Source organism: Pararge aegeria, chromosome 1 (genome assembly GCF_905163445.1).
Source record: "Pararge aegeria chromosome 1, ilParAegt1.1, whole genome shotgun sequence".
NCBI classification, from domain to species: domain Eukaryota; kingdom Metazoa; phylum Arthropoda; class Insecta; order Lepidoptera; family Nymphalidae; genus Pararge; species Pararge aegeria.
This window is the reverse complement of record NC_053180.1, coordinates 4,252,063-4,268,258: the sequence shown is the minus strand read 5'-3', so window position 1 is coordinate 4,268,258 and position 16,196 is coordinate 4,252,063. Positions and strand designations below refer to the sequence as shown.

General features: G+C 36.6%; 1 protein-coding gene across 1 annotated transcript; it reads right to left on the bottom strand.

Annotated features, from left to right (window-relative positions):
• Positions 1-224: 224 nt before the first annotated feature.
• Positions 225-15,473, bottom strand: LOC120626737 (heparan-alpha-glucosaminide N-acetyltransferase-like). Its single transcript, XM_039894403.1, has 10 exons — positions 15,100-15,473; positions 12,843-13,062; positions 11,545-11,668; positions 9,869-10,045; positions 7,799-7,970; positions 5,112-5,185; positions 3,874-4,007; positions 2,872-3,039; positions 1,599-1,822; positions 225-1,068 (listed from the first exon to the last, which is right to left on the bottom strand). The coding sequence occupies exons 1-10, from the start codon at positions 15,344-15,346 to the stop codon at positions 890-892; spliced, it is 1,719 nt and encodes a 572-aa protein (XP_039750337.1). The 5' UTR covers positions 15,347-15,473; the 3' UTR covers positions 225-889.
• Positions 15,474-16,196: the final 723 nt, after the last annotated feature.

The window sequence follows — 16,196 nt, the reverse complement described above, 5'->3', positions numbered from 1 at the left end:
ACAACTATTAAAAATACAGATGTTTCGAGAATTTATCTGACCTTGTACAAGCACCAAAATATAAATATACATATTTCATGTATACTTACTCAGTATCACATTATCGTAATTTAGTAATGATATACTATTTAAGTAAATTATTTTATAAGCAAACAGACTAAGGCGTTATCTAATGTAATCCGCTCTTTTTCTTTATATTCTTATGTGCGGGGTCTGCAAAACTTGTCGTCTTCAAAATTGAAAACAGACTTGTTTTTGTTTTGGCATCTTGTTTAAGACCGATCGCGTGTCTGTCGTCATTCTTGGGAATGAGTTATAAATAATGACAATAATCGACACGAAACAAACATTTTGCTAACACATTTTGCAATACTAAGCTTAAGTTGGCTAATTAGCCAAGTTATAATGTACATTTTATATTATATTACAAGTTAGCGTTTGAATTCGTTATTATAATATTGCAAGTGATGATGCCGTCTAAGCAACATATACATGGGAACTGCGTTATGGCTATGTTAGTAAGTGTGCGGGCATGTTACACGATACACGCAATAATAGACTTTATTGCATCGTGCTAAACGCGTTCGCATGTAGCGCCACGCTGGTTGCCAGCCACATGAGAATGGCAGCTGCGTATGTGGATATGGACACACCCAAAAATAGTCTTTATACCAATGCAATAAAGATACGTTTCCAGTGCACACCCACTGCCAGACTCACAAGGTCGGTGCATTCATACAATCAGAACTATGAGTGAGTTGGAGCGAGCATTAACTCGCCATAGTAGTCTTTATGCCAAGGTAATACAGATTAGTTTCAAGTGCATGGCCACACCGCTAGACACATATTGCGAGTGTGTTGGAGCGGCACTAACACGCAATAGTCTTTATTACAAGGTGATAAAGATTCGTTTCCTGTGCAACGCAACGCCCACCGCCAGCCACATTAGCATGGCGGCCGCGTGCGTGGCTAACAGTTGTGAATGTGTGGGTGCGGGCACGTGCCAGTACAGCGGGAAGTGGCGTTTCAGAAGCTCGCTGCCGATGTACAGGAATAATGCGTTTTGACCTGTAAAGAGATAGATTTTTTAACACTGGCATCCCTAGATGGCTCCGCATTACTTATTATTACTTAAATTTAGCATTATTAATTAATTAATAATAAATAAATAATTAAAATACGAGCGAAGAGTGAATAAATGAATGAACGAAGGGATAGAACTATATGAACCTTATAAAAATATACAGGAACGTAATAAAAAAAATTAACACGTCAAGGCCATATCAATGAATTCATTCATTCCATATTAAAAAACCGGCCAAGTGCGAGTCGTACTTGCGCACGAAGGGTTCCATTTATTAATTTGGCATTATTTAATGCACTTTTATAGTACACCACATGAATATAAATTAAATAGATATGAGTGAGTGTATGGCCTCGACGTCTTAATTTTTTTTTAATTACGGTTTCTTTTCATAAGACTTTTCATAATAACGGCAAAAAAATCATGTCTGTCTAGGCTAGGTTGCGATGTGTGTATTGACATAGAATACAAAAAAAAAAAAAAAAAAACTGTCTATAATGAATGGAAACCTTACCCGCATAATACAGAGGCCTTCCCCCCCACTTGGTTTTGAGGTCCACAAGGAAGTACAGCACGGCTTGAATGAAGAAGGCCATGGAAGCTGTCACCAAGCAGTAGGACAGCGACCAGAGGTTCTTGTTGATGGGGATGGGGCCGCCGCTCTTGGAGAACATACAGAGAGCGCCGCCAGACACCCCGAAGACAACCGACCAGAATATCCAGCGCATTATTCGAGCCCTGGAAGGAGACCTAGCGTCAATAAGGGATTGGAGGTTACGTTAAGTCTACGGTCATGCTTTTTTTTTAAACTTGGTATTTCCCCTTATCGGTTTTAACGCGACATCGTACGAGAACTCTAGATCGCTCAGAGGCACTTTTGGTAGGATGGTAACCAGCCACGGCCGAAGCCTATAGAGGAGAAAACGTGGCAACCGATTGGCGCGGGGGGCAGCGACCCTGCTTTCAGAGAGGCCGTGGGTTCGATTCCTACAACTGGAAAAAGTTCGTGTGATGAACACGAATGGTTTTCAGTGTCTGGGTGTTTATAAATATTATGAGTATTTATTTATATAATTCGTTAATTAAAATATTCATCAGTCATCTTAGTATCGTTAACAGTAGATAGAGAGATCCTTGTCGCCTTACTTGTGGCAGTAGTCGTTAAAACTCACCAACCCGCATTAAAGCAGCGTGGTGGGTCTATTATGCTCTTAAATCGTCTCTCCTATGAGACAAGGTATATGTAAGCAGTGGGACGTGTACGGGTGCTATAGTGATGCGTTCAACCGTAACAATAGGTCCAACCATTCATCTTTGGCAGTTGTATATATGGCTCTCGTATGTGAAAACTTCGATAGCGCGATGTAGGATCTAGTGGCGCCATTTAGTTAAGTTACATGGAGACCACCACATATGTGAATGATGTTTTAAATTCAAATTCAAAATTTCTTTATTCATGTAGGCCTATCACAGGCACTTATGAAGCGTTCTTACATACATGTTTACATAATTGTAAGGGGATGGTGATAACTTCGTTCGCCAACTTAAACCTAAAGCTACGAGGGTTCCAAACGCGCCCTGGTCTACGAAGACCCCGCACCAAACTTAGCCGGGTATTTTATTTTTGTTATCACCATCTCACAGTTAATTTATTTAGCTTTGAAGCTAGAGCAATTCACACCCAAGCTTTTTTATCGTTTAAGTAATCCTTAATATTATAATAGGATTTTTCTGTAAGCTTACGTTTTATATAAACTTTGAACTTATTTTTACTAAAGGTAACTCACCGTGCATGATTGTAGACCAGCATGATCCTAGTGGCATGAGCTCCGGCTTGCACCACCAATACACCGGAGAGGATGCCCAGGATGCCTTCCGGGTCGTGCGAGACCACGGTGTCATAGACCTTACGGAACGTGCCACGGTCGTAGAGATGGGACGAGCCTAGTAGCAGTCTGGAATGACAAAGAAATAATAACATGACAGCCAATAGCGCAGTGGGCAGCGACCCTGCTTTCTGAGTCCAAGGCTGTGGGCTTCGATTCCCACAACTGGACAATATTTGTGTGATGAACATAAATATTTTTCAGTGTCTGCGTGTTTATCTATCTTAATATATATAAATCTCCTGTCACGATGTCTGTCCGCGATGGACTCCTAAACTACTGAACCGATTTTAAATTAAATTGGCACACCGTGAGCAGTCTGGTCCAACTTAAGAGATAGGATAGCTTAGATCTTTAAGTAAAGTCACAATTTTATTTTATTGCAAATTATTTGTCTATAATTAATTAACAGTCACATGTTATATGTATATACAACTATACTCATTTAAGGCTTAGCGATACTGAATACTTTAAAAACAAAATCAAACGCAGACGAAGTCGCGAGCAACAGCTAGTATATTATAAGTATTTATGTGTATTATAAAATTGATAAGTGTAGGTGAAAATAAAAAATATAAAATTGAATTTATAAAATTTATCCCCGTTTATTATCTCATATATATATATCCATCAAATAATATATACAAGCCACGGCCAAAGCATAATACAGTGTAATTTGCTTAAATCTTGACATGTTTAAATCATTATTTAATGTATTGTAAAGCTTTTGATATTTTTAATTTTTTTTATTTTATAGTTATAATTGAGGGACCAATCAAATCGTGCAACGCAAAGAGTGCAACACTTCGCAGGGCAAGCAAGGAACACGTCAAGTGCCCATCATCCTGAGGCGTAGGTATTAAGAATCATGTGCCATGTGTAAATATAGCCAGGGTTACCAACCTGTCAATATATCCGGCGATGCCTCCGGTGCAGTTCTGCAGCGAGAAGTCTCCCAAAGCTGTGCGATGTAGACCACCAGGTCCCGAGTATCCAGGGGGACAACCGGGAGCTGGCACCATAAAGGTTATGCACACCTGGATACACAATAAACATATCGTTGTCAAGTACCAATGTATACACAAAGTGTAACGAAATTACGAAATACTGTTGAAGGGTGCATAAGTATATTTCATAAGGAATTCTTATTATTATTTTTATAAGAATAAGAATTCCTAGAAATATTATTTTTCCATATAAACTGAATGAAAACATTCTAAGTGTTTACTTGTGACAACTCTAGTGAAGATAAAAGACCGACTCGAGTATAGTGACTCCTATCAAGTGATAGGTTTTAACACTTGATTTAACTTTTGCATGTACTGTTAGGGCTGTATCTGATTTTTTGGTGTGTTGGTTACGCAGAAGTTAGTTAAAATACATTTTAAAGAAGTTTGGATAACTAACTTTGTTAACATATATCACAGTTTAGATCCATGGTTGTTTAAAACAATTTATTTATTTATCAATTCAATTAACACATTGTTCACATAACTACTACAAGTATTTAATTAATTAGAAATTATTTAAACAAATAATATTGGCAATAGTTAATACATATCTTTTACATCACAAAATGTCTAATCAATAAAAACAATACAATTGGTCATTGACTATTGAACAAGTATAAAGTGTGTGATTGTGGTTGCCTTCCTTAATTATAAAGGAAAATTACACATACAAGAAAATAGTGAGATATTTAAAAAAAAAAGGTATCTTTGTAATTTTAAAAAAGCGGTATTTGGTTGATGGTCATTATGATAACGATGATGAACATAAATATATTATTTAAGTCAAAGTCAAATATTTCTTTATTCAAATAGACACATAGATGGCACTTTTGATGCTTAAATTCGATGTAAAATATGACATACAAGTGAGTTGATGGCGATAACTAAATTCGTCAACTTAAACAAAATCTACGAGGGTTCCAAGGGCGCCCTGGTCTAAGAAAATGCCCACAAAAAACATAGCCGTTTGTTATTTTTGTTTTTGTTATCACCGTCTCACAATGTCATTTAAAAGTATCGAAGAAGCAACCTGGTTAGAGCAATAATTGACCCAAGCATTTTTATCGTTGCCGTAGTAATACATACTATTATAGGAAAATATATATACTATAATATTAAAAAATAACATACTTGTATTGCGACAATTGATAAAGTTGCTAGCCACTGTTGCCAGCCCGCAGCAATGTCGCGGAACAGCGAGCGACCTGAAGCAAATCAAATACTTTTAAATTAAATATTCATATTTCGGAATATGTGAATATTTAATCTAGTTAAAATAATGAGAAACTAGAGGGCGCTCAAATCGTAGATCTCAGGCCACCAAATTAAGAACATACACAAATCGTGTACACGACTAATATTGAAGCATCAAAAAACCACTCCACGTTAGATTGGTTTCTCGAACGAACGGTTAGTTGTCGTTTACACGTTGTATAATAAAATTTTGTTTAATTTTAAACAGGAATGCACACATGAATGGCAAGAATATTTCGACGAACGAATAAGTCTTAAAGGTACAAAACAATACAAAATTTGACGGCCTATTGGCGCAGTGGGCAACGACCCTGCTTTCTGAGTCCAAGGTTGTGGGTTGGATTCCCACAACTGTACAATGTCTGCGTGATGAACATGAATGTTTTTCAGTGGCTGGGTGTTTATCTATTTATTATAAGTATTTATGTATATTATTCATAAAAATAGCAAGGGAAGGGAAGAACTGGATGCAGCTAACCAGCAATAAACCGAGATGGCGTGCAAATGAAGAGGCCTTAGTCCAGCAGTGGACTGAGATAGGCTGATGATGATGATTCATAAAAATTATTCGTCAGTTATCTTAGTACCCATAACACAAGGTACGCTAACTTTCGGACTAGATGGTGATATGTGTAATGTCGAAGTATATTTATTTATTTATTTATTTTTATTTGATAGTATGTCAACTGTCCATGGTTTGAGGCTATAAAAAATGAGAAGAGTCTCTATAGTAAGACTCGTAGGACTTCGTTCCACTCATTTTTGAGATGTATGAGAGCAAATTAAACGACCGTCAGTAACGAAGACTAGTATAATACTGAAGCTACGCATGAGTAACGAGATACACATCAAAATTCCATCAAAATTCAAAAATTCAAAAAAATTAATTCATTTATTTCAAGTAGGCCTAATACAAGCACTTTTGAAACGTCAAGTCTGTCCGTGTGTAGTAACTCTACCACCGGTTCGGAAGGCAGATTCTACCGAGAAGAAGCCGGCAAGAAACTCAGCAGTTGCTCTTTTCCAACATCAAAAATTTACATTTTACATTTTAACATTCATTTTTCTATCTTGTGAGAGATGAAAGCGGAGGCGGATGCTTCCAACCAACCTTGTCGTTAAGAAACTCATCAATTGTATAATTACCTCGCTGTAATAAATTTGTTTTACGACATTCTTTAAACTTATGCATCAAATAAGTTTTAGTTTCCATATGAGAAGATCGACACTTCATTTTCATATTTCAGTGTCGGTATGTGCAATAGTTTAATTTTTTAATACCTAATTTGCTAATACCTATTGAGTGTATGGAACATTTATTTTGCTGATAAGGGGGTGACATTGTCAATTTTATGATAAAGCTCCCAAGTCATATAAAGACGAAAAAAAATATAAAATAAACAAATAGTAAGTTGGCCTTAGCGCGTTTGGCAATGCGGTGTTAGCCCAGTGGGTAAGGACTTCGACTTCACTTTGGGGGAGCGAGTTCGAATCCCAGCACGCACCTCCAACTTTTGAAAGTTATGTCTGCTTTAGGCAATTAAAATATCACTGAGAGTTCACCATAATGTTTCCAAAAGGTGTGTGAAGTCCATCAATCCGCACTGGGCCAGCGAGGTGGGCTACGGACTTTAACCCTTCTCATTGTGAGAAGACCCGTGCCCCGTAGTGGTCCGGTACTAGGTTGATATGATGAAGTTGTCCTTGGTCAGTGGCGTGCATAGAGGGTATGCACAGCGTATGCAAATGATAAAATCTCGAATACGAGTTATAAATACATAAGGGTAGGCTTTCTATACCTCTAAGAATAAGCATATCCTATAAGCATATCATATAATATATATTGTTTGTTGTACCACCTACTTATTTCTTATAACATTTTCTTGTATGCCTTTGGTTGCCTGGAAGAGATCGCTATTTAGCGATAAGGCCGCCAAATTGTACGTTCTACCTTATTGTGCTGTTGTATTTGTATCTCTGTTAATTTTCTCTGTGGTGTACAATAAAAGTGTATTCATTCATTCATTCATTCATTCATTCATTCATATCCTTAGGTTTTTTATAACTCTTACTGGCGATTTTCTACATTTTATATCATCTGCATACCCTCTATGGTCGCTAACTATATCGGCCTCATAAGAAGGCTCAGATTCACTAGGCGGGCGATGGAGAGAGCTATGCTAGGAGTATCTCTACGTGATCAAATCAGAAATGAGGAGATCCGTAGAAGAACTAGAGTACAGACATAGCTCAGCGAGTCGCGAAGCTGAAGTGGCAATAGACAGTGCGAAGTAGCTCGGAGAACCGATGGACGTTGGGGCCTTAAGGTGCTGGTTTGGCGACCTGCACCGGTAAACGCAGCGTAGGTCGGCCCCAACGAGGTGGACAGATGACATCAGGCAAGCGGCCCAGGGCCGTGTATTGTGGAACTCCCTACAAAAGACCTATGTCCAGCAGTGGACGTCGATTGGTTGACATGATGACGAAGACCCTCTATGCACGCCACTGTCCTTGGTACTAAATAAATAAATGAATTCCCTGCGACATGTCAATTCCCCGCGTACCTGGTGTTATATTCTGGCTGGTCCTCATGAAGGCGCACTCCAAAGCGCCCGTTATGAGGTACATCGCCGCCAGCCGCTGAAGTACTCCCGGAAGACGTACGTTGGTCCATGACGAGTTGACTGAGCCCAGACATATACCTATGAGTGACAGGAGAAGCGATCTACGGGCGACCTGTATAGAAAGAAAATACTATTGAATGAATGAATGAATGACTACATTTTTATTGTCCACAACCTAAAATTTAAAAAATATCCAACTAAAATACAGCTATAAGGATCAAGGTACAATTTTGCGCTGTTATCGCTACAATATTAGTAAAGCTATTGATATTGATAATGATTTTAATGTATATTTAGGTTAATTTAAAAAATTATAAAGCATTAAGAAGGGTAATCAACTTGACTAAACATTTTGGTATTGGCTGACATTTGAGGACATGCTTTAATAATATGGTACTAACATTTCTTAAGTATACATATATATTAATTATATATATGTATACTTAATTTATGTATATTATATTTCTTAAGTATGTATACATAGCACGATAATATTTTGGATTTGTCGATATTTCGACCCAGTTGCATGGATCGTGGTCACGACGGGACTCACCGCACTGACTCGTGGTATGTACCCGTTGAACTATACTTAAGAAATTTTGATTAACCACGAATATCTTAGTTTAAAATCTTTAGGTATTAAATCTAGTTATAACTTTGGGAACCAAATTGTATTTGAAATTTATTGCGTATCATAACATCGTAATATTATTATTAGTTTAAAAATAATGTTAATGAATTTTGCACGCCAATCTTGGCTGAATATGTAGATCATGAATTACGAATAAAATCTATGTTTTTTTTGTACCATGTTAAGGCAAAATTTAATAAATAAATAAATAGATATAAAAGGTGACATTCTTCCAAAGTTTAGATATAATTGACGAATTATTTTCGGATCCAACATGGTAAAGACGTAACCTCAAATATGTGATGCGTATAGTAAAAATAAATACATATTTGTTTATATGTATATGTATATGTTTGTTATAATTTAATTTTCAAGCATGCTGAGCTAACCTTAAGCGTGGGTTTACAATATAACTTGTTGGTCTTATTAAATAACTATAAAATATTATAAAGGGGAAACATTTTTTTGTTTATTTGTTTGTTTGTTTGTACCCAATAGGCTCCAAACGTATTGGACCGATTTTATCTATTTCTTTACATCATGAAAGCTAAACTATCATGAAGAAACATAGGCTATAATATATTTAAAAAAAAATTGGAGACCCTTAATGTGAGATAGCACAGAGGGGACGTCTTCGGCTTCACTTTCGGGGTTCAAGTTCGAATACCAGCACGCACCGTTAACTTTTCTAAGTTACGTGTGTTTTAAGTAATTAAAATATCACTTGCTTCAGCGGTGAAGGAAAACATCGTGAGGAAACCTTCATTTTATGTATATATATATATACAATACACACATCTCCATCTAACCCCAAAGTATGCGTAGCTTTTGTTATGGGTACTAAGATGCCTGATGAATATTTTTATGAATTATATACATAAATACTTAGAAAATACATATAAACACCCAGACATTGAAAAACATTCATGCTCATCAAACAAACATTTTCCAGTAGTGGGAATCGAACACACGGCCTTGGGCTCAGAAAGCAGGGTCGCTGCAAACTGCGCCAATCGGCCGTCGAATGCCAGAGAGTTCTCCATAATGTTCCCAAAAGGTGTGTGAAGTCTACCAATCCGCACTGGGCCAGCGTGGTGGGACTACGGCCCTAAACCCTTCTTATTGTGGAATGAGACCTGTGCCCTGTAATGGCCGGTAATGGATTGATATGATTCTTCTTAGACCAGGTCGCGTTTGTAACCCTCCCAGCTTTAGTTCTAAGTTAACGAATGCAGTTATCACCATCTCTAACATTAGTGTAACATGTTAAATGTATGAACGCTTCATAAGTGCCTGTACATATGCCTACATGAATAAAACATTTTTGAATTTTGATGATGATGATTATGATGACGATGGTGTTGGAAAAGTTTGGTTACCTGTGCAAGTGCAGTGGTTCTGGGCATCGAAGTTCTAAGTCTAGCGTTGAGGGAAAGAACGAGCGCTTCGCCCATCGCGAAGGCGAACCAGGGGAACACCACATCGGCGATAGTGATACCGTTCCAGGTGGAGTGGGAGAATATGCCGTACCCGCCGCCGCCTGCGTTCACGAAGATCTGCGGGATAATAACCAAAATTCACAGAATTAAGAACATACGGAAACCGCGTACGCGAACACTATTGAAGCAGCAAAATCCACTCCACTTTATGTATTTTTTATTTATTCATACGACACACCAGCAATTAAAGACAAAAACTAAACTGTGTGTTCGAATTACAAACTCTGTCTAGTGCCATTACAATTATCAATTATAGGTGTATACAGCATTATCGTTGTTATCTCTAGTCACAATTTAAAAAATTAAAATACTTAAATACGTATTCCAAATAATAATGTAAATATGATTTAACACTTAGTAGTTTTACTCGAACAGGCGGCAAGTCACTTCAATCCATTTAGCGGTTGACAGTAATTTTTTTACCTATAAATGCTCATCAAACGGAAAATCCCCAAAAATTGGGAAAATGGGAAAAGTATGTGAGCTAGCAATATTCCGCGGGGCGTTTTCACTGTTTTTGGACACAATGCACTGCATGCAATACTGACCGAATTAGGGTTCCGTATGATGTTCATTCTATGATAACATACAATTTTGCATTTATTTACTTTCGAACTTATTACAATGCCCGTTTTCACTAAACATACGCATCGCCTAAATAGAATGACTAATGATTTAGGCGACGTCTACAAAAAACGTTTCACCAACTCTTTATATTTTTTTTTATAACCATTGTAAACGGTTGAGCTTAGGAATCCCCTTAGATTAGGCGTTACTTATTTAGTCATGGCCTTCTCCTGGCTCGTCGTTAGATTAAGCGGGAATAATACTGATCTGATATGAAATACTAATATTATGGAGTTGCAGCACAGTGAGGGAGACACTTAACATGTCCAAATGCCAAAGCACGACTGCAGGGAATTGGGGAAGTTTACCCCGTTAATTATTACACAATAGATAGATAGATAGATAGATAGATAGATAGATAGATAGATAGATAGATAGATAGATAGATACTACGACCATACACACATTGCTATGTAGTCCCAAGGTAAGCGTAGCTTGTGTTATGGGTACTAAGATGACTGCTCAATATTTTTATGAATAATGTAGATACATAAATAATTAAAATATACAGGTGAACACCCAGCCACTGAAAAACATTCATGTTCTTCACACAAACATTTTACAGCTGTGGGAATCGAACCCACGGACTGGACTCAAAAAGTAGGGTCGCTGCCCACTGCGCCAATCGGCCGTCACACGCTATGTTATTAAGATATTATTTCCAAACGTGCGCCAATGCTCCGAGTGTTGATAAAGCTTTTTTTGGCGGCCTCCCTGGCGCAACGAAAAATAAAGCTTTAGATGCAACCATTGGTTGCCTGGAAGAAATCGCTATGAAGCGATAAGGCTAAATTGTACGCGTTGTTTTGTTATACTTTCTTTTTTGTACTTTTTGTGGTGTGCAATAAAAGTATATTCATTAATTCAATCATTCATTCTTCAAGGTGGTATATATGAGGTTTGAACTTAGGATCTGTTTTTTTAAATACCATAAGAGCGATTGTAAATCCTCTGAATATGTCAAGCGAGCGAAGTCGGGAGCGGGTGGGCGAGCGCGGTACACTCGCTTCGGTAGTCAGCACCCTCGTTTCAGATCCTAGCTCATTGTCTTCCCTATACAAAGGACAAAAAATATATCATCATTATATCATCAAATTATCATCTTCAATATTCTCTGTGGTGAACAAGTGTATTGATTCATCATTATCTTGAATAGTCTATAACAGTCCACTGCTGGACTAAAGGCCTCTTCTAACGGGAGAGTTTGCCCACGCTGGGCAGACGGGTTGGTGATCGCAGTAGATGCTACCCGCTGTTATATTCACTTAGTCACCTCGTACGACACACGAGAGAAGAGGAGGGGTTGGTGACACCTGCATTTTTATCTGCAGTCACCAAACGCCATAGAAAATATATATTAAAACAAAATGATGATATACATAATACAATGTGAAACCGAATTACGAAATAATATTGAAGGATGCATTATAAGTATATCTCATAAGAAATCCCCCTGTTAAAATATTAAACCAAAAGACATGCAAACGAATTCAAAACATTCTAAGTGTTTACTTATGACAACCCTATTGAAGATAAAAGACCAACACGCGCATAGTACCTACGCTACTCGACGCGTACTAAATATGTAATAAAGTGACAGGAGTTACATGATTTTTATTTTGCATGTGATGCAAGCGCTGTATCTGATTTCTTGCAGTAAAAACGATGGCATTGGTTTACTCAAAAACTATTAGGTTTTCAGTTCACAGATAGTCTCAGAGATAGTACATAATGTATCTCTAAAGCCTGTGTATTTCGGTTTTCATTTACACATTGTATATATCTTCACTATTAAAATAATTTTATTTACCGTTTTTACGTTTTTTTTTTCTATTATATTCTTAATCCCTCATACATCTCCCACTGGTATACATAGCTAATTATTGTTAGTATGTGGGTTGGTAATTTGAAGGGAATATTTTTTTTACACAGCCCAGCACTTTCTTTTGTGTTGCTAACAGCTACACTGAAACATTTTCAAGTTGTGGGAATTGAACCCTCAGCTTTGTACTCAGAAGGCAGTGTCGCTGCCCACTGATGTGAATGATGATGATAATGAATATCTCATAGGAGAGAGGGATACATCTCTCTGTGCAGAAGTAAGAAACACAAAAGAAAGTGCTTTTGGGCTGTGTTCAATAAATATTCCCTTCAAAATACCAACATGTATACTAACAATAATAAACTATGTATGGTTTAACCTCTATTTAACCTACATTTTATTTACCTTGCAAAATATGTAGCATAAAGCCTTCCAGCCACAATCCGTTTCCCAATCCCCTTGATAATATACCAGAGTGTGGCCATAGACAACAACACAACTACAGCAGTGAGTATGGGCAGGTAGGCTGCATCTGGTTCAGCTGTCATGCGCGGTAGACATTCATCTTTGTTCACTGCAGTCAGGTTTATACTGTACTGACCAAATTCCTGGAATCTATAAGTTCCTGAAAAATATTAAAGGTTAATTTTTTTTTTAATTTTACTAAAAGACCTTGAATCATCATCATCATCGTTATAAATGTCAACCCATTAACGGCCCGCTACAGGGCACAGGTCTTCAGTCACAATGTGGAGGACCTAGGCCTTAGGGCAAACGCTTTTGTCACATTACTGTGTGTTTGTAGTCTATTTCCTCATGCACCTTTGCAGATCTAGTTAAGTTATGCAGTCTTAGATGTACATAGCATAGAAGGATTTTTGCAACATTCTAACTAGTTTTCCAAAACATCTACTAAAAAAATTCAAAAATTGATTGTTCACAGGCACTTATGAAGCAGTCATTCATATACGTTTGCATAATTGTTAGTTGTGATGCTGATAACTATGTTTGCCAACTTAAACCTAAAGCTATGAGGGTTCCAAACGCATCCTGGTAAACTATTTGTTCAATAGTTTACCAGGGTGCGTTCTAATCAGAAAATTAAGAGCCTGTTTTAAGTATACCAGTATGCACAGTGTTTAGCCAGACAAGATATCAACTTACATAATCAGTATTATGTAAACAATAAGAACATCATACAGTTAGATATGACCTGCATTTACTGCAATTTCAAATGGTTATGTATTATCTTTATTCTTGTTTATATACATTATGTAAATTGAACAAGATTATAAGTTTGCTAAAATAGTACTTAGTAATGGCCATTTTATGTAAAAATGCTATTCTGTTCTATTCATATGGCTTATGAGTTTTGAATGTAACTACTCACACGTTTGAGTTATTCAAAACCCAGTCTTCAATATATATCCCTAAAGTTTGTTGCACCCTCAAACTTTGTTGCTCTTAGATCAGTGCACACTTGGAACCCTCATTGCTTAAGTATTAATTAAGGTAATAAAATGTGCCAAACTAAATTTTAGAATGTATAAAAATGCCATCCTTTTCACTATTTTTCCTGTAGAAATGGTTACATTAGAGAGTAACCAGTTGATATGACATCAGGGACCAAAAAACCTGAGCCAATGCAGAAGAAGAATAATTAATAACATGTTAAATCTATTTTTTTATGCTGCGAGGGGAACCCAGATTATGTGATATTCGCTTACAGTCTACCATAAATTATATGAAAATTATGCAGCATAGCACCCTGTGCAACACACACATTTCATACCTCAAACTTGCTTTAACCTCCTCAAACTTTTCTGTGTGCAGCATTTTGCAATGTGTAGTATATTCTCATTTATAGCTAGCTAAAGTAAATTGGCTCAGTTAGACTATAAGGAATTTTGTGTATAGAATAAGGTTATTTTTAGTTGTTAAGCACTAACATAGGTTTAACTACATTGTTTTATTAACACGATATTGACAAATGTCCAAAATAAAGATTATTATTATTATTAAATATTTACACATAAAAACATGTTAGTTAAGATAAATGAAAAGTAATACCAATTAATAAAATTGCCCTTTTGCCCTTAGCATGTTTGACTGATGATCATATTATTATCCTTAGTTTATTTGTGCACACATCAAATTGTTGTGAATTTCCTGTCAGTAAAACCATCAGAAGAAATTTTTGTTATCCGCCTCAGTGCTTCAAATTATGCCTACTAATTTATGACTAAGGTATATATAAAATGGAGAGGAGAGAATATGAAGCTGATGGTTATTAAGTTTTACACTATAGTAAATATTGGGCATAGATAGAATAATGATGTCATGTTTATAATTCTTTTAGTAAAATAATTAAATGACTAAAAGCCATTTGACAGGAAATAATTGTTTGAATTTAGAATATCCAATCATATGACTCACTTGTCCCTAAGTTACAGATTAGGTATATAATTATTGAACAAATAACAATCAACACCTTTACTTTCTTCAAATAAGTAAGTTCATTATATATTTTTTAAATTATATATCCATAATATTCAGTTTACATATGTGTAAACCGGTTCGAGGTCAACTGCAAACGCGTTAATTCGCAAACAACAAAGAGAAACAGAGTCGTATCATCAATGATGGGCTAGTTCATACTAACCATCGCAAATTTCTCCAACCGCATTCCGTATTGCATATCGCAGGGGGCTGAAAGTTTCGATCACCACAGCACCAGTAGTCGGCAAGTTCTTTGTTGGAAGCAACATACAATCCTCACAATCTTCATACTGACTCCATAACGTAATGTTCTCGTTTGTCAAAATCTCCAAACAGGCTTGGTCGTATCTTAACTTTGTACCACTGCACTTGCGTATAAACGCGCCCTCGTTTTCGAAGTTTCCTAACATTTTTACGATCCTACATCAGTTTAGAGAAAATAACTGCTAGATACGCACAATTAGTCACACAATGCAATTGCACTAAATTGTGAATTTGCGAAAACAACATTCGGAAATATGTCAAGATTGACAACTGTCAACTCAACGTTGAATCATCAACCGAGTGAATGTGTGAATGAAAACTAGGGATGTCGATAACATTTAATTTTTATTTTAACCCATTTCTGGAACTCTACCCTGTTACGTTACTTTTGTTAAAATCTGTTATTTTAGCTTTTTACATTGAATAAAATTTAATTGTTATAATAAACCAGATTGATTCTTTCTTCCATCCATAAGAAAACAGCAGTGCAGTCAGAAAACACGTAGCCCAGATTATTATCTAGGTTTGAATGACGTAGCGTATTCTATAGAATTAAACAATAAATGTCTGTGCTAAAAAGTTCCTATAAATAGCTTTTAATTTTCAGTTTATACTGTTTCTGTTTTACTTTGTCTTCGGTCTTTGTTTTAATAAAGGTTCATTTACACCAGCTATTTGGTAGACAGACCAAATTTTTAGTAAGATTTAGAGTATATTACTTAGTACCACGGAGTACTAATCAGACACTGCCTCAGTACACTCGTTAGTTTGTTCCATTAGCTTCATAAGCCTTTGAAATTGTAATAGAAAACTCTTAGGCATTCTGGTTTCCTTGCGATGTTTTCATGCACGTAGGTACATAACCCCGAAAAGGGTAGAGGTGCGGATAGGGGATCAAACTCGATCCTGGAAGGAAGACCGAATCTTTAACCAACGCTGCATCTTGCTCCATAATATTATAACCCACAAGTACATAGGTTTCCGGCCATTAATTAC